Source organism: Oncorhynchus nerka, linkage group LG20 (genome assembly GCF_034236695.1).
Source record: "Oncorhynchus nerka isolate Pitt River linkage group LG20, Oner_Uvic_2.0, whole genome shotgun sequence".
NCBI classification, from domain to species: domain Eukaryota; kingdom Metazoa; phylum Chordata; class Actinopteri; order Salmoniformes; family Salmonidae; genus Oncorhynchus; species Oncorhynchus nerka.
This window is the reverse complement of record NC_088415.1, coordinates 78,526,632-78,546,413: the sequence shown is the minus strand read 5'-3', so window position 1 is coordinate 78,546,413 and position 19,782 is coordinate 78,526,632. Positions and strand designations below refer to the sequence as shown.

At 45.6% G+C, this 19,782-nt stretch overlaps 1 protein-coding gene across 1 annotated transcript in view; it reads right to left on the bottom strand.

The window, feature by feature from the left end:
- The window catches only part of xrn1 (5'-3' exoribonuclease 1), a 49,879-nt gene that overhangs the window by 24,956 nt on the left and 5,141 nt on the right, over window positions 1-19,782 (bottom strand). Inside the window, 12 exon segments of the mRNA XM_065005807.1 lie at window positions 406-523; window positions 617-786; window positions 888-1,007; window positions 1,102-1,258; window positions 3,490-3,579; window positions 6,280-6,434; window positions 6,543-6,680; window positions 6,827-6,894; window positions 8,745-8,913; window positions 9,126-9,213; window positions 10,626-10,711; window positions 11,912-12,022. Of these exon segments, the coding sequence (XP_064861879.1) occupies window positions 406-523; window positions 617-786; window positions 888-1,007; window positions 1,102-1,258; window positions 3,490-3,579; window positions 6,280-6,434; window positions 6,543-6,680; window positions 6,827-6,894; window positions 8,745-8,913; window positions 9,126-9,213; window positions 10,626-10,711; window positions 11,912-12,022 (1,470 nt within the window).

The window sequence follows — 19,782 nt, the reverse complement described above, 5'->3', positions numbered from 1 at the left end:
GTTCCACCACTCCGACATGAACACAGTTACAGGCGGCAGCAGGTGCACAATCAATATCCATCTTCATAACATGAATGAAGCCTGAGCTGGAATGTGAAGCTGAGGCCAGGTTCAGGTACAACAGCTGACGTAAGACGAGACAAAACTAAACACTTTTAGAGTGTTGTGTTGCAGAACAGCTGACTGAACAACGGCCATTCAGATCAATAAGACCAAACGTTTCCACAGAAACGGCGTCTCTTTACAGTGACATGATCAAACTTTCAAACAAAGTAGTCCCTTGTTGTAGCAAGGTATTGTAGAGAACGAGTTTCGTGAAACACCACACACTTTGCAATTTGTCACAGAAATATCATCAAGCGAGTCTAGCTATTACTGTAGCGAATTGTAGTCTGTCTGTGGTACCTTGTGTCTGATGTGCTTTAAGGTGGGAAAGCCACAGAAGTAGAGCTGGCTGCTGTTGATGCTGCGCCCCACGTGGCTCAATGACACGTGCCACGCGTCCATGGGAACCGGTGTCACTCTGGAAACCACCAAACACATCACTGTATGTTAGGCTCATGGAATGTGCGTGTGTATAACTGTGAGTGTGTGTGTGTGTGTGAGCGTGTCTCACCTGACATGGCAGTGCATGATGTTGGGGAACAGGTCAGGCAGGGTGGAGGTGGAGGGGTAGTCTAGCTCAGCGTGGTAGCTGTACACAGCACACTGTGTGTGGCGGTTACGGGCCTTCTCAGCCTTGGTCATGTGATCGTTATAAGGCTCCATCGCAGCAAGCAAACATTTCTGGAAAGGAAACGTACAAATAAGCTAAATAAGACAAAGACATGTATGAAGTATGTAATTTACTTAGATTTATGTGTGTGTGTGTGTGTGTGTCTACGTACCTCGTCAATGAAGGGGATGAGCACCACAGCCTCCCACTCCTGTTGTTTCCCATTAAGGTCTGTCTTGAAGTCCAGAGGGTAATACTCAATGATGCTAGAACTCTCTGATGTCATCAGGTGCTGCACAAAGAACAAAATACAGGTATCAGAACTGTGTGTGTGTCATAGGTCCCCACAATGCTGCTTTGTGCGCGTGTGTCTGTCGGTCTGTTACCCTATAGCTCTGGGGCAGCAGGTCTTTGCTGGCAGAAGGCAGGACTCCCAGCAGCTGCTGGAAGGGCATAAAAGGCTTGCCCATGTCAAAGGTCAACTTCAGATGGGCTATGTTCCGCACATCTGACAGGAAGGGGGCATAGTGGTGCGGGTAATACCTAGAACAGAGGGAGGTATTAGTACACACGCAGAGACAGAGATCGACAGGAGAGCGCGCGAGAGGAGACGGGAGAGAGAGGGGATACGGGAGAGAGGAGAGAGAGGGGATACAGGAGATACAGGAGAGAGGGGAGACAAGGAAGACAAGGAGAGAGAGGGGAGATGGGAGAGAGAGGGGGGATACAGGAGAGAGAGGGGATACAGGAGATACAGGAGAGAGAGGGGATACAGGAGAGAGGGGGATACAGGAGATACAGGAGAGAGAGGGGATACAGGAGAGAGGGGGATACAGGAGATACAGGAGAGAGGGGGATACAGGAGATACAGGAGAGAGAGGGGGATACAGGAGAGAGGGAGGATACAGGAGAGAGAGGGGATACAGGAGATACAGGAGAGAAAGGAGAGACAAGGAAGACAAGGAGAGAGGGGGATACGGGAGAGAGAGGGGGATACAGGAGAGAAAGAGAGAGAGAGAGAGAGAGAGAGAGAGAGAGAGAGAGGATACAGGAGAGAGATGGGGGGAGATGGGAGAGAGAGAATGGATACAGGAGAGAGAGGGGCGATACAGGAGAGAGAGAGGGGAGACGGGAGAGAGGGGATACAGGAGAGAGAGAGAGGATACAGGGGAGAGAGAGAGAGGATACAGGGAGAGAGAGAGAGAGAGGATACAGGAGAGAGAGAGAGAGAGAGAGGATACAGGAGAGAGAGAGAGAGAGGACACAGGAGAGAGAGAGAGAGAGGACACAGGAGAGAGAGAGAGAGGACACAGGAGAGAGAGAGAGGACACAGGAGAGAGAGAGAGAGGACACAGGGGGAGAGAGAGAGGACACAGGGGGAGAGAGAGGACACAGGGGAGAGAGAGAGAGGACACAGGGGAGAGAGAGAGGACACAGGGGGAGAGAGAGAGGACACAGGAGAGAGAGAGGACACAGGAGAGAGAGAGAGGACACAGGAGAGAGAGAGAGGACACAGGAGAGAGAGAGAGGACACAGGAGAGAGAGAGAGGACACAGGAGAGAGAGAGAGGACACAGGAGAGAGAGAGAGGACACAGGAGAGAGAGAGAGGACACAGGAGAGAGAGAGAGGACACAGGAGAGAGAGAGGACACAGGGGAGAGAGAGAGGATACAGGAGAGAGAGGACACATGAGAGAGAGAGAGAGGATACAGGAGAGAGAGAGAGAGAGAGGATACAGGAGAGAGAGAGAGAGAGAGAGGATACAGGAGAGAGAGAGAGAGGATACAGGAGAGAGAGAGAGAGAGAGGATGCAGGAGAGAGAGAGAGAGAGGATACAGGAGAGAGAGAGAGAGAGGATACAGGAGAGAGAGAGGACACAGGAGAGAGAGAGAGGACACAGGGGAGAGAGAGAGGACACAGGGGAGAGAGAGAGGACACAGGGAGAGAGAGAGGACACAGGGGAGAGAGAGAGGACACAGGAGAGAGAGAGGACACAGGAGAGAGAGAGGACACAGAGAGAGAGAGAGGACACAGGGGAGAGAGAGAGAGGATACAGGAGAGAGAGAGAGAGAGGATACAGGGAGAGAGAGAGAGAGGATACAGGGGGGAGAGAGAGAGGATACAGGGAGAGAGAGAGGATAGGGGAGAGAGAGAGAGGACACAGGGAGAGAGAGAGAGGATACAGGGGAGGGAGAGAGAGAGGATACAGGGGAGAGAGAGAGAGGACACAGGAGAGAGAGAGAGAGGATACAGGGGAGGGAGAGAGAGGATACAGGGGAGAGAGAGAGAGGATACAGGGGAGAGAGAGAGAGGATACAGGAGAGAGAGAGAGAGAGGATACAGGAGAGAGAGAGAGGATACAGGGGAGAGAGAGAGGATACAGGGGAGAGAGAGAGGACACAGGGGAGAGAGAGAGGACACAGGGGAGAGAGAGAGGACACAGGGGAGAGAGAGAGGACACAGGAGAGAGAGAGAGGATACAGGAGAGAGAGAGAGGATACAGGGGAGAGAGAGAGAGGATACAGGGGAGAGAGAGAGGATACAGGGGAGAGAGAGAGAGGATACAGGGGAGAGAGAGAGAGGATACAGGGGAGAGAGAGAGAGGATACAGGGGAAAGAGAGAGAGGATACAGGGGAGAGAGAGAGAGGATACAGGGGAGAGAGAGAGAGGATACAGGGGAGAGAGAGAGGATACAGGGGAGAGAGAGAGAGGATACAGGAGCGAGAGAGAGAGAGGATACAGGAGAGAGAGGAGAGAGGGGAGAGGAACCTACCAGCTCCAGGATTGGACTCCATGGTAGTAGTAATGTAGGATCCACTGGATTCCCTCCACATAGCACAACGCCTGGTTGGCTAGAAACTCACTGAAAACAATAATACAAAAAAAAGTTTCAAAGATTGTCACGGCTAGGGCGGTCATGAAATTGTGTCAGCCGGTGATTGTCATGCAAATAACCACGGTAACTGACCGGTAAATAACAAATATGTTTGTTGAGCATCTCTGGCTTCCACACATAGCGTACAAGCCACTGATGCGGACATTTGGAACCTCTACATTTAAAAAAGTCTAATACATCCATTTAATATAGCCTACAGCATCACACTAAATCCATTTAATATAGCCTAAACCATTTAATATAGCCTTCACCATCACACTAAATCCATGTAATATAGCCTTCACCATCCCACTAAATCCATTTAATATAGCCTTCACCATCACACTAAATCCATGTAATATAGCCTTCACCATCACACTAAATCCATGTAATATAGCCTTCACCATCACACTAAATCCATTTAATATATCCTACACCATCACACTAAATCCATTTCATATATCCTTCACCATCACACTAAATCCATTTAATATAGCCTTCACCATCACACTAAATCCATTTCATATATCCTTCACCATCACACTAAATCCATTTCATATATCCTTCACCATCACACTAAATCCATTTAATATATCCTACACCATCACACTAAATCCATTTCATATATCCTACACCATCACACTAAATGCATTTAATATAGCCTACACCATCACACTAAATCCATTTCATATATCCTTCACCATCACACTAAATCCATTTAATATATCCTACACCATCACACTAAATCCATTTCATATATCCTACACAATCACACTAAATGCATTTAATATATCCTACACCATCACACTAAATCCATTTGATATATCCTACACCATCACACTAAATCCATTTAATATATCCTACACCATCACACTAAATCCATTTAATATAGCCTTCACCATCACACTAAATCCATGATGTATTTTAGGCACGTCTAAAGAATAAAAAACATCAGCTGGCGCACACCCAGAAAAGTGTGTTTGTGTAAAGGTGCTGACTAACAGCAAATAAACTACAACAAATGAAGAGTGGCTCACTCCATATATAAAGTCCCAGTAAGTTATTGGGTATTTCCCAATGTTTGGGCATCACTGTGCCTTCTTCAGGGTGATGTCATGAATACTTGAACCAGCTTATGTAGACAAACAGTGCAACCAATGACAATACTGAGGGGTGTGTCATAATGATTAAATTAATTAGGATGAATTAGTGAAACTGTTAAAAAAAAACAAGTTTATGGCATATTAAATATATTAGACTATTGTTATATAGAAACAATTGAATATTGTATATAATATTAGCATCAACATACATTATTGTTCAATTCAATTTCACATATTTAATTGTTTTGTATTTCATTTTTCCTATTTGTTGCATGTAATCTTTTGGTTCAACCTTAATGCATAATAAACATCATCAACAGGGGAACATATTAGGTGTACGCTGAAGAAAGAATATATCAATTTAGTATATATTCTTTATACAGCTTATTAGCATGAACTTTATATAGGAAATAAATATAGTAGTCCTAGCCTTTAGAAAGCTGAAAAGGATCCCATTTTTCTCACGTAATAGCATATCTTATAGAAATGTTAAGGAACAGGAACACTTATTTCATTCCATGCATCAACCAGGTATGAGGAGCTGGCTCTCACTGCCCAACAGGTGATCCTATGCCAAGCCTCTTATTACGTTTTCGATTAGATTTTCAATTGTATTCATATCAGAGTGATTAAAGGCTGCACAGAGTACCGGTCGTTAGCGGCTGGCCGTTAGGTACCGGTCGTTAGCGGCTGGCCGTTAGAACTGTATTCATATCAGAGTGATTAAAGGCTGCACAGAGTACCGGTCGTTAGCGGCTGGCCGTTAGGTACCGGTCGTTAGCGGCTGGCCGTTAGAACTGTATTCATATCAGAGTGATTAAAGGCTGCACAGAGTACCGGTCGTTAGCGGCTGGCCGTTAGAACTGTATTCATATCAGAGTGATTAAAGGCTGCACAGAGTACCGGTCGTTAGCGGCTCTCACGTTAGAACTGTATTCATATCAGAGTGATTAAAGGCTGCACAGAGTACCGGTCGTTAGCGGCTGGCCGTTAGAACTGTATTCATATCAGAGTGATTAAAGGCTGCACAGAGTACCGGTCGTTAGCGGCTGGCCGTTAGAACTGTATTCATATCAGAGTGATTAAAGGCTGCACAGAGTACCGGTCGTTAGCGGCTGGCCGTTAGAACTGTATTCATATCAGAGTGATTAAAGGCTGCACAGAGTACCGGTCGTTAGCGGCTGGCCGTTAGAACTGTATTCATATCAGAGTGATTAAAGGCTGCACAGAGTACCGGTCGTTAGCGGCTGGCCGTTAGAAAGTTTGGTAGGCTACTGATAATCTTTGCTAATTACCACCAGTGGCATCAGGGGGCAGTCTTGGAGAAGCCTAGTTACCGTGACTCAGTCAAATGGAATCTGACTGCAGTCATGACTGGTGTCTGCCGGTGTGGCGGTAATACAGTCACCGTAACAGCCCTAGTCACAGCTCTACAATGCCATCGTCTTTGCTTATCAAGTAGAAAAAAAAACATTCAAGTTCAGCCCAGCTTGGGGGCCAGAAACTTTTGTAAGAGCATTTCAAAACCGTTAGAGGTTGCAGGAAAATATTTTGAGAATGTTGGAAGGTTTGGTATACAACTCACTCTGAGACCACCTCCACTCCCATCTTGGTCATGTAGTAGGTGCGCTTGTACTGTCGGAACTCTGCTTCAAACATGTCTTCTTCCTCCCCATCCTCCTCAAAACCTCTGCTGGGGCCTCTGTCCTCATCCAGCGCAGCCAGACACAGAGAGTCTTTCTGCACACACACACACACACACACACACACAAACACACACACACACACAGGTCAGCAAGATCTTCATACATGCATTTGTAGAATCTGTGTGTGTGTGTCATGTCTCACCTGGTCTTTCTTCCTGGAATCCTTGCAGTGAGCCTCCTCTGCTGCCAGCCCTGCTGCCTCGTTCAAGTACTTGTTCCCCACCTTACTCTCAAACCACTTCAGATCCACAAACACCTCATTGAAGTGCTCCCTGTCAAACTAAGGGAGAGGAAGAGAGGGAAGACAAAGAGAGAAAGGGTAGCGAGAGATTGCAAAACAAATGTGAGAAAGAGTGTGAGACTGACAATCAGAAATGCATGGTAATGAAAAAAATGACACTGATAATGGATGCTGGTGTCTCTTACCTCTGACAGTTTCTCCAGGTACTTCTCAAAGTTACCCAGGTTCAGGTGACCATTCTCATTCAGGTATCCTGATGATGAGAAGAGACAACGAAATTGATTGCTTATTACTCACTATACTATCAGTAAAATGTTATACAGTTTAACTCAGTATCGGGTGTGTATTTTACCTGTCTGTGTGTGTGTGTGTGTGTGTGTGTGTGTCTGTGTGTGCGAGGGCTGTCCTCGACTCCCAAAAAATATTGATTGACCGAAAAGTCTTCTTTCAAGCAATCGAGTCTACTACATTTTTAAAAGGTCTATTTTCCCATACATAAACACACCGTGTGTCGTAATAACATCAACTATATGCACTGAACTTGCCTGACACTTTAAGCCACACATGTAAAACTCATTCCACGGAGGGTCGAGTGTCTGAGAGTTTTTGCTCCTCCCTTGTACTTGATTGATGAATTAAGGTCCCTGATTAGTAAGGAACTCATCTCAGCTGGTTGTCTAGGTCTTAATTGAAAGGAAAAAGCTATAGACACTAAGCCCTCCATGGAATGAGTTTGACACCACTACTTTAAAAGCACTGTTTGATGAAATGAGACACTAAAGCCTCAAGAGGGAGCACCAGATCAAGTAAAAATGTTTTTACAAAGTCTATTGTCTGTACTCGACGATCCTCCTCCCCGCTCCCTGTGGCCTTAGCAGATTCTGCCATTACGCTCCTGAACTTGAAGGTAATTGGTTACACTAGGGGTCTGTAACCTTCATGTGCAATGCCAACCTATCTTACCATTTCTGCCGATCTGCGTGCCAGTTATGGTTTTCATGTGCATATTTTCGTGGAACAGTTTCATTTGATTTAGAATAACAACTTCCTATCTCAATCATTGTCATGTGGTTAAATAAAAATTCTATCTAAATGAAAATACAAATCTAAAAGTAACTTCTATTGCCATTGCCAACCTTGTACAAACAGCATATATAAAGGCCCACATTTTTTTTACATTGCAGCCTGCAGGTAGAAAACATCCTGGTAAAAAATAAGTGTCCTATAAACCACGTTGGTTACACATGGCCTGTCTGCAAAGAACTTGTAACAATGTATCAACGGTGTCCTGCCTGTAGCTTGCACTAGCAAACCACAAATATTCTGGGCCCTCAAGACAGACACAGCTGTAGGCCATGAGTAAGGGATAAGAAGTCATCAGGTAGGCCTATTTTATGACGTTTCCAATGGTTCAGAGCATGACATTTTTATTTTTCACACCGAGTGGTTATCTAAAGGGAGAGAGCTGGAAAGACTTTTCAAATACATACTGAAACTATTGTCATTCTCAATGGATGTAAAAAACAGACTTTGTTTCCTTGCTGTTTGAGGTGAAGAAAAATGTACTTTGAGAAGCTCCACAGCTCATAAATTGTGGGGATTAAAGAGAATCAGAAATACTGTCAGATCCCCAAATGGGCACATTTATAAGCCTACATTTGCTCGCAGGCCAGGTAGCCTAGGCCTACTTCTATGGGTAATCAGGTGCACGTAGATAATCAGGTGTACTTATGTAGATTAAAAAATAATGTGGAATTGACAGACTTAACAATCAAAGGGCAAACTATTCACACAATGAAGTTATGAAACAATGAATGTGCAGGAATTGGCAGGAGAGAGAACATTCTGGAGAGAGATGTCCATTGTGCATCTTAGTTACACTCCTCTTCTTCTTAGACTGCAGCAATCACATGGCCTCCGCAATGGATTAGTCCACTGAGACAGGCGCGAATCAGACAGCTGTCTTGTGTGCCATAAATATATATATTTGCGACTGCTCGACTAAAAAAAATCTTGGTCAACCAACAGCCTTTTGACCAAACAATAAACCAGTCGACTAAATGGGGTCAGCCCTAATTTATGAGCTTGTCCATGTGTTCTCACCTCCTAGTGTTGGCAGCACACTGATGTAGGTGCGGTAGAGAAGAGGTAGGGCGTCGTGGTTTATGTGAAGATGAGGAAGATGAGGGATGAAGTCATTCCCAACAAGAAAGCCCATCAGGATCCAGTCATCTATGATTCGCTCCAGGTCGTACTCAAATGAGATCTTATTCTGTCAAACAACCAATCGAAAGAGATCTTATTGAGAAACAACCAACAGGATGAGATCTTACTGTAAGGAACAACCAATCATATGACCTTATTGTTATTCAAACCATTCATAGAGAACTGATAGTGTGAATTGATTACTTCTAGGGGAGTTTATTTTGCATCTACTATATTGGTCACACTCCAGCAAGATTTGAATGTATGAATGCGTCTTACCTTAACTTCAGAGAACTCGTAGTCTATGTACTCCCTAAATAGTGACAGGTGCAGTAGGTGGAAGGTTGTCTCCTCTGGAGCAGTTATTCTACAGGAGGACAATACATACTGATTACTAGGGATGGCATTGGAAATAATACCCAACAAAAATAGAAAAACGCAACAAGTGTTGCTCCCAGGTTTGATGAGCTGAAATAAAAGATCCCAGAAATAGTTCCATACGCACAAAAACCTATTTCTCTAAAATGTACGGAAATGTGTTCACATCCCTGTTAGTGAGCATTTCTCCTTTGCCAAGATAATCCATCCACCTGACGGGTATGGCATATTAAGAAGCTGATTAAACAGCATGATCATTACACATGTTCACCTTGTGATGGGGACAATAAAAGACCACTCTAAAATTTGCAGTTTTGTCACAACACAATGCCACAGATGCCTCAAGTTTTGAGGGAGTGTGCAATTGGCATGCTGACAGCAGGAATATCCACCAGAACTGTTGCCAGATCATTTCTATACCATAAGCTGCCTTCAATGTTGTTTTAAAGAATTTGGCAGTACATCCAACCGGCCTCACAACCGCAGACCATGTGTAACCACGCCAGCCCAGGACCTCCACATCCTGCTTCTTCACCTGTGGGATCGTCTGAGACCAGTCACTCTGAGTATTTCTGTCTGTAATGAAGCCCCTTTGTGGGGAGAAACTAATTCTGATTGGCTGGGCCTGGCTCCCAAGCGGGTGCACCCCATCCATTCATGTGAAATACATATTTCAAAGCCACTTATATTGGTCGCATACACATGTTTAGCAAATGTTATTGCAGGTGTAGCGAAATGTTCCTTGCGCCAACAGTGCATTAATGTCTAACAATACACACATCTAAAAAGTAAAAAGAATGGAATTCAGAAATATAGAATGGAAGAAATAAAATTTAAAAAGTTGCTTAGTAGCCTTGTTATGAACTATACCTCAAAATTGGTGCATGTTGCGTTTATATTTTTGTTCAGTATATTTCACCATTAAAATCATATCAAGACATTTCAGTTTTCCGGATAGTCAATTCTATTTAAAAAAAAAATGTAAATACATAATATTATCATTTAAAAATGTCTTTATACTCTCTTGAACAATCAGAATGATGCAAATTCTGAGGGCAGAGGAAAGCTACCACACCAGCAGACATGCTGCTATTCTCCGGTAGTTTTAGGCTAACAGCAACAGTGAAAGAGAAGTCTGATAGAACTAAATATCTTTCTGGTGAATGTTTTGCATTGATCCGTGTCAGGTCTTGAGGAACCCCGTTATGTGCATGCCTGTAATTGCCATTTCTCCAAAAAATGAACAAACAAGTAATCGAATACTAACGTCCGTTCAGATTTTCGAATAAGTGCCCATCGTTATACCTCTGTCTTACACACACACACACACACACACACAGAAACACACACACACACACACACACACACACAGCACTGTCTCTTGCACATGCCCACACACACCTTTTCTGGTTTTTCTTCCCTCCAAAGCGGACCTCTTCTCTGAGTAGGGAGAAGTGTGGCTCATGGCTCGTCAGACCTAACATCATCTGTAGGAGAGGAGTGAGAGATATCATAGTTAACACAACAGACCTTCCATCACCTGTAGGAGAGGAGTGAGAGATATCATAGTTAACACAACAGACCTTACATCACCTGTAGGAGAGGAGTGAGAGATATCATAGTTAACACAACAGACCTTACATCACCTGTAGGAGAGGAGTGAGAGATATCATAGTTAACACAACAGACCTTACATCACCTGTAGGAGAGGAGTGAGAGATATCATAGTTAACACAACAGACCTTACATCACCTGTAGGAGAGGAGTGAGAGATATCATAGTTAACACAACAGACCTTACATCACCTGTAGGAGAGGAGCGAGAGATATCATAGTTAACACAACAGACCTTACATCACCTGTAGGAGAGGAGTGAGAGATATCATAGTTAACACAACAGACCTTCCATCACCTGTAGGAGAGGAGTGAGAGATATCATAGTTAACACAACAGACCTTCCATCATCTGTAGGAGAGGAGCGAGAGATATCATAGTTAACACAACAGACCTTACATCACCTGTAGGAGAGGAGTGAGAGATATCATAGTTAACACAACAGACCTTACATCACCTGTAGGAGAGGAGTGAGAGATATCATAGTTAACACAACAGACCTTCCATCACCTGTAGGAGAGGAGTGAGAGATATCATAGTTAACACAACAGACCTTCCATCACCTGTAGGAGAGGAGTGAGAGATATCATAGTTAACACAACAGACCTTACATCACCTGTAGGAGAGGAGTGAGAGATATCATAGTTAACACAACAGACCTTACATCACCTGTAGGAGAGGAGTGAGAGATATCATAGTTAACACAACAGACCTTACATCACCTGTAGGAGAGGAGTGAGAGATATCATAGTTAACACAACAGACCTTACATCACCTGTAGGAGAGGAGTGAGAGATATCATAGTTAACACAACAGACCTTACATCACCTGTAGGAGAGGAGCGAGAGATATCATAGTAACACAACAGACCTTCCATCATCTGTAGGAGAGGAGTGAGAGATATCATAGTTAACACAACAGACATCACAGCATACCAGAGTTTGTGTAAATAGTAAGAGAACTGTAAAAAACTGACACTAAAATTACCAGAGACATACATATCACACACCCTCCCTGATACACATCTGTGCCATCTCTCTTACACACACACACACACACACACAAGCCACCCACCAGGTCAGCGTCCAGGCCATAGAGACAGTGGCGTGTGTTTGGGTCGTGGTCTGGCTTGGTGTTTTCCCAGCGGATAAACTCCATGATCTTATGTTCTCCTTCTCCTGGAGTCTGACAGGGAAACAGGCTTACAGTATTACCGTCTGACAGGGAAACACGCTTACAGTATTACCGTCTGACAGGGAAACAGGCTTACAGTATTACCGTCTGACAGGGAAACAGGCTTACAGTATTACCGTCTGACAGGGAAACAGGCTTACAGTATTACCGTCTGACAGGGAAACAGGCTTACAGTATTACCGTCTGACAGGGAAACAGTTAGGGCCGTTGAGGTGACCGTATTACCGTCTGAGAGAGAAACAGCTAGGGCCGTTGAGGTGACCGTATTACCGTTAGAGAGAAACAGTGTTACAGTTAGGGCTGTTGAGGTGACCGTATTACCGTCTGAGAGAGAAACAACTAGGGCTGTTGAGGTGACCGTATTACCGTCTGAGAGAGAAACAACTAGGGCCGTTGAGGTGACCGTATTACCGTCTGAGAGAGAAACAGTTAGGGCCGTTGAGGTGACCGTATTACCGTTAGAGAGAAACAGTGTTACAGTTAGGGCTGTTGAGGTGACCGTATTACCGTCTGAGAGAGAAACAACTAGGGCCGTTGAGGTGACCGTATTACCGTCTGAGAGAGAAACAACTAGGGCCGTTGAGGTGACCGTATTACCGTCTGAGAGAGAAACAGTTAGGGCTGTTGAGGTGACCGTATTACCGTTAGAGAGAAACAGCGTTACAGTTAGGGCCGTTGAGGTGACCGTATTACCGTTAGAGAGAAACAGCGTTACAGTTAGGGCCGTTGAGGTGACCGTATTACCGTCTGAGAGGGAAACAGTTAGGGCCGTTGAGGTGACCGTATTACCGTTAGAGAGAAACAGTGTTACAGTTAGGGCTGTTGAGGTGACCGTATTACCGTCTGAGAGAGAAACAACTAGGGCCGTTGAGGTGACCGTATTACCGTCTGAGAGAGAAACAGTTAGGGCCGTTGAGGTGACCGTATTACCGTCTGAGAGAGAAACAGTTAGGGCTGTTGAGGTGACCGTATTACCGTTAGAGAGAAACAGCGTTACAGTTAGGGCTGTTGAGGTGACCGTATTACCGTTAGAGAGAAACAGCGTTACAGTTAGGGCTGTTGAGGTGACCGTATTACCGTCTGAGAGAGAAACAACTAGGGCCGTTGAGGTGACCGTATTACGGTCTGAGAGAGAAACAGTTAGGGCCGTTGAGGTGACCATATTACCGTCTGAGAGAGAAACAACTAGGGCCGTTGAGGTGACCGTATTACCGTCTGAGAGAGAAACAGTTAGGGCTGTTGAGGTGACCGTATTACCGTTAGAGAGAAACAGCGTTACAGTTAGGGCCGTTGAGGTGACCGTATTACCGTCTGAGAGGGAAACAGTTAGGGCCGTTGAGGTGACCGTATTACCGTCTGACAGGGAAACAGCGTTACAGTTAGGGCTGTTGAGGTGACCGTATTACCGTTAGAGAGAAACAGCGTTACAGTTAGGGCCGTTGAGGTGACCGTATTACCGTTAGAGAGAAACAGCGTTACAGTTACGGCTGTTGAGGTGACCGTATTACCGCCTGAGAGAGAAACAGTTAGGGCTGTTGAGGTGACCGTATTACCGTCTGAGAGAGAAACAGTTAGGGCCGTTGAGGTGACCGTAATACCGTCTGAGAGAAACAGTGTTACAGTTAGGGCTGTTGAGGTGACCGTATTACCATCTGACAGGGAAACAGTGTTACAGTTAGGGCTGTTGAGGTGACCGTATTACCGTCTGAGAGAGAAACAGGTAGGGCTGTTGAGGTGACCGTATTACCGCCTGAGAGAGAAACAGTTAGGGCCGTTGAGGTGACCGTATTACCGTCTGACAGGGAAATAGTTAGGGCTGTTGAGGTGACCGTATTACCGTCTGAGAGAGAAACAGTTAGGGCCGTTGAGGTGACCGTATTACCGTCTGAGAGAAACAGCGTTACAGTTAGGGCTGTTGAGGTGACCGTATTACCGCCTGAGAGAAACAGCGTTACAGTTAGGGCCGTTGAGGTGACCGTATTACCGTCTGAGAGAGAAACAGTTAGGGCCGTTGAGGTGACCGTATTACCGTCTGAGAGAAACAGCGTTACAGTTAGGGCTGTTGAGGTGACCGTATTACCATTAGAGAGAAACAGTGTTACAGTTAGGGCAGTTGAGGTGACCGTATTACCGTCTGAGAGGGAAACAGTTAGGGCTGTTGAGGTGACCGTATTACCGTCTGAGAGAGAAACAGCTAGGGCCGTTGAGGTGACCGTATTACCGTCTGAGAGAGAAACAGTTAGGGCCGTTGAGGTGACCGTATTACCGTCTGAGAGAAACAGCGTTACAGTTAGGGCTGTTGAGGTGACCGTATTACCGTTAGAGAGAAACAGTGTTACAGTTAGGGCAGTTGAGGTGACCGTATTACCGTCTGACAGGGAAACAGTATTACAGTTAGGGCTGTTGAGGTGACCGTATTACCGTTAGAGAGAAACAGTGTTACAGTTAGGGCTGTTGAGGTGACCGTATTACCGTCTGAGAGGGAAACAGTTAGGGCTGTTGAGGTGACCGTATTACCGTTAGAGAGAAACAGTGTTACAGTTAGGGCTGTTGAGGTGACCGTATTACCGTCTGAGAGAAACAGTGTTACAGTTAGGGTCGTTGAGGTGACCGTAATACCGTCTGAGAGAGAAACAGCATTACAGTTAGGGCTGTTGAGGTGACCGTATTACCGTCTGAGAGAGAAACAGCGTTACAGTTAGGGCCGTTGAGGTGACCGTATTACCGTCTGAGAGAGAAACAGTTAGGGTCGTTGAGGTGACCGTAATACCGTTAGAGAGAAACAGCGTTACAGTTAGGGCTGTTGAGGTGACCGTATTACCGTCTGAGAGAGAAACAGTTAGGGCTGTTGAGGTGACCGTAATACCGTTAGAGAGAAACAGCGTTACAGTTAGGGCTGTTGAGGTGACCGTATTCCCGTTAGAGAGAAACAGTGTTACAGTTAGGGCTGTTGATGTGACCGTATTACCGTCTGAGAGAGAAACAGTTAGGGCCGTTGTGGTGACCGTAATACCGTCCGAGAGAGAAACAGTATTACAGTTAGGGTTGTTGAGGTGACCGTATTACCGTCTGACAGGGAAACAGTTAGGGCCGTTGAGGTGACCGTATTACCGTCTGACAGGGAAACAGTTAGGGCTGTTGAGGTGACCGTATTACCGTTACAGAGAAACAGTGTTACAGTTAGGGCTGTTGAGGTGACCGTATTACCGTCTGAGAGAGAAACAGTTAGGGTCGTTGAGGTGACCGTAATACCGTTAGAGAGAAACAGCGTTACAGTTAGGGCTGTTGAGGTGACCGTATTACCGTCTGAGAGAGAAACAGTTAGGGCCGTTGTGGTGACCGTAATACCGTCCGAGAGAGAAACAGTATTACAGTTAGGGTTGTTGACGTGACCGTATTACCGTCTGACAGGGAAACAGTTAGGGCCGTTGAGGTGACCGTATTACCGTCTGACAGGGAAACAGTTAGGGCTGTTGAGGTGACCGTATTACCGTTACAGAGAAACAGTGTTACAGTTAGGGCTGTTGAGGTGACCGTATTACCGTTAGAGAGAAACAGTGTTACAGTTAGGGCTGTTGAGGTGACCGTATTACCGTTAGAGAGAAACAGCGTTACAGTTAGGGCCGTTGAGGTGACCGTAATACCGCGACACTGGTAGTCATGAGTCATGACCACAGTCAAATTCAATGTGACTGTTGAGTCATGGTAATCTCCTCCTATGCACTCTGGACATAGTACCAACTCACTAATGATCATCAGGTCAGCCTGGTCGTCAGGGCTCCCGTGTCCCTCTAACCACTCTGACAGCAATGTAAATGCAATCGAATAATCACATCAAACATCATCAAAACAGTATCGTGCTTTTAAGGTCTTCGTCATTCACAATTAAAGTTGCCAAATAACTCTAAGGCTAGCATATACAGTGCATTCATCAAGTATTCTGACCCCTTGACTTTTTCCACATTGTTACATTACCGCCTTATTCTAAAATGGATTAAATAGTCCCCGCCCCCCCCATCAACCTACACACAATACTCCATAATGACAAAGCAAAAACAGGTTTAGAAATGTTTGCTAATTTATTAAAAATAAAACACTGAAATATCATATTTACATAAGTATTCAGACCCTTCACTCAGCACTTTGTTGAAGCACCTTTGGCAGTGATTACAGCCTCAAACCTTCTTGGGTATGACGCTACAAGCTTGGCACATTTGGGGAGTTTCTCCCACTCTTCTCTACAGATCATCTCAAGCTCTATCAGGTTGGATAGGAAGCGTCGCTGCACAGCTATTTTCAGGTCTCTCCAGAGATGTCAAATCAAATCCAATTTTATTTGTCAAATACACATGGTTAGCAGATGTTAATGCGAGTGTAGCGAAATGCTTGTGCTATTAGTTCCGACAATGCAGTAATAACCAACAAGTAATCTTTATTTTTTATATTTTACCTTTATTTAACCAGGCAAGTCAGTTAAGAACAAATTCTTATTTTCAATGACGGCCTAGGAACAGTGGGTTAACTGCCTGTTCAGGGGCAGAACGACAGATTTGTACCTTGTCAGCTCGAGGGTTTGAACTTGCAACCTTCCTGTTACTAGTGCAACGCTCTTAACCACTAGGCTACCCTGCCGTCCCATCTAACTAACAATTCCAAAACTACTACCTTATACACACAAGTGTAAGGGGATAAAGAATATGTACATAAAGATGTATGAATGAGTGATGGTACAGAGCGGCATAGGCAAGATACAGTAGATGGTATTGAGTGCAGTATATACATATGAGATGAGTATGTAAACAAAGTGGCATAGTTAAAGTGGCTAGTGATACATGTATTACATAAAGATGCAGTAGATGATATAGAGTACAGTATATACGTATACATATGAGATGAATAATGTAGGGTATGTAAACATTATATTAGGTAGCATTGTTTAAAGTGGCTAGTGATATATTTTACATCATTTCCCATCAATTCCCATTATTAAAGTGGCTGGAGTTGAGTCAGTGTGTTGGCAGCAGCCACTCAATGTTAGTGGTGGCTGTTTAGCAGTCTGATGGCCTTGAGATAGAAGCTGTTTTTCAGTCTCTCGGTCCCAGCTTTGATGCACCTGTACTGACCTCGCCTTCTGGATGATGGCGGGGTGAACAGGCAGTGGCTCGGGTGGTTGTTGTCCTTGATGATCGTTATGGCCTTCCTGTGACATCGGGTGGTGTAGGTGTCCTGGAAGGCAGGTACTTTGGCCCCGGTGATGCGTTGTGCAGACCTCACTAACCTCTGCAGAGCCTTACTGTTGTGGGCAGAGCAGTTGCCGTACCAGGCGGTGATACAGCCCGCCAGGATGCTCTTGATTGTGCATCTGTAGAAGTTTGTGAGTGCTTTTGGTGACAAGCCGAATTTCTTCAGCCTCCTGAGGTTGAAGAGGCGCTGCTGCGCCTTCTTCACGATGCTGTCTGTGTGAGTGGACCAATTCAGTTTGTCTGTGATGTGTATGCCGAGGAACTTAAAACTTGCTACCCTCTCCACTACTGTTCCATCGATGTGGATAGGGGGGTGTTCCCTCTGCTGTTTCCTGAAGTCCACAATCATCTCCTTAGTTTTGTTGACGTTGAGTGTGAGGTTATTTTCCTGACACCACACTCCGAGGGCCCTCACCTCCTCCCTGTAGGCCGTCTCGTCGTTGTTGATAATCAAGCCTACCACTGTTGTGTCGTCCGCAAACTTGATGATTGAGTTGGAGGCGTGCGTGGCCACGCAGTCGTGGGTGAACAGGGAGCACAGGAGAGGGCTCAGAACGCACCCTTGTGGGGCCCCAGTGTTGAGGATCAGCGGGGTGGAGATGTTGTTGCCTACCCTCACCACCTGGGGGCGGCCCGTCAGGAAGTCCCGTACCCAGTTGCCCGGTCTCGAGCTTGATGACGAGCTTGGAGGGTACTATGGTGTTAAATGCAGAGCTGTAGTCAATGAACAGCATTCTCACATAGGTATTCCTCTTGTCCAGATGGGTTAGGGCAGTGTGCAGTGTGGTTGAGATTGCATCGTCTGTGGACCTATTCGGGCGGTAAGCAAATTGGAGTGGGTCTAGGGTGTCAGGTAGGGTGGAGGTGATATGGTCCTTGACTAGTCTCTCAAAGCACTTCATGATGACGGAAATGAGTGCTACGGGGCGGTAGTCGTTTAGCTCAGTTAGCTTTCTTGGGAACAGGAACAATGGTGGCCCTCTTGAAGCATGTGGGAACAGCAGACTGGGATAAAGATTGATTGAATATGTCCGTAAACACACCAGCCAGCTGGTGTGCGCATGCTCTGAGGGCGCGGCTGGGGATGCCGTCTGGGCCTGCAGCCTTGCAAGGGTTAACACGTTTAAATGTTTTCCTCACATCGGCTGCAGTGAAGGAGAGTCCGCATGTTTTGGTTGTGGGCCGTGTCAGTGGCACTGTATATGTTTGATCGGGTTCATGTCCGGGCTCTGGCTGAGCCACTTAAGGACATTCAGAGGCTTGTCCCAAAGCCATTCCTGCGTCGTCTTGGCTGTGTGCTTAGGGTCGTTGTCCTGCGCCGACAGAGATGGCCGCCTCGCTTCGCGTTCCTAGGAAACTATGCAGTTTTTAGTTTTTTTACATGTTATTTCTTACATTAGTACCCCAGGTCATCTTAGGTTTCATTACATACAGTCGAGAAGAACAACTGAATATAAGATCAGCGTCAACTCACCATCAGTACGACCAAGAATATGATTTTCGCGACGCGGATCCTGTCAACCAGGACAACGGAATGGATCCCATGCGGCGACCCAAAAAAACGACTACGTAAAAGAGGGAAACGAGGCGCTCTTCTGGTCAGACTCCGGAGACGGGCACATCGTGCACCACTCCCTAGCATTCTTCTCGGCAATGTCCAGTCTCTTGAAAACAAGGTTGATGAAATCCGAGCAAGGGTAGCATTCCAGAGTGACATCAAAGACTAACGTTCTTTGCTTCACGGAAACATGGCTCACTGGAGAGACGCTATCGGAGGCGGTGCAGCCAGCGGGTTTCTCCACGCATCGCGCCGACAGAAACAAACATCTTTCTGGTAAGAAGAGGGGCGGGGGCGTATGCCTTATGGCTAACGAGACGTGGTGTGATCAAAGAAACATACAGGAACTCAAATCCTTCTGTTCACCTGATTTAGAATTCCTCACAATCAAATGTCGACCGCATTATCTACCAAGAGAACTCTCTTCGATTATAATCACAGCCGTATATATTCCCCCCCAAGCAGACACATCGATAGCTCTGAACGAACTTTATTTAACTCTTTGCAAACTGGAATCCATACATCCTGAGGCTGCATTCATTGTAGCTGGGGATTTTAACAAGGCTAATCTGAAAACAAGACTCCCTAAATTGTATCAGCATATCGATTGCGCAACCAGGGCCGGAAAAACCTTGGATCATTGTTACTCTAACTTCCGCGACGCATATAAGGCCCTGCCCCGCCCTCCTTTCGGAAAAGCTGACCACGACTCCATTTTGTTGATCCCTGCCTACAGACAGAAACTAAAACAAGAAGCTCCCACGCTGAGGTCTGTCCAACGCTGGTCCGACCAAGCTGATTCCACACTCCAAGACTGCTTCCATCACGTGGACTGGGATATGTTTCGTATTGCGTCAGATAACAACATTGACGAATACACTGATTCGGTGTGTGAGTTCATTAGAACGTGCGTTGCAGATGTCATTCCCATAGCAACGATTAAAACATTC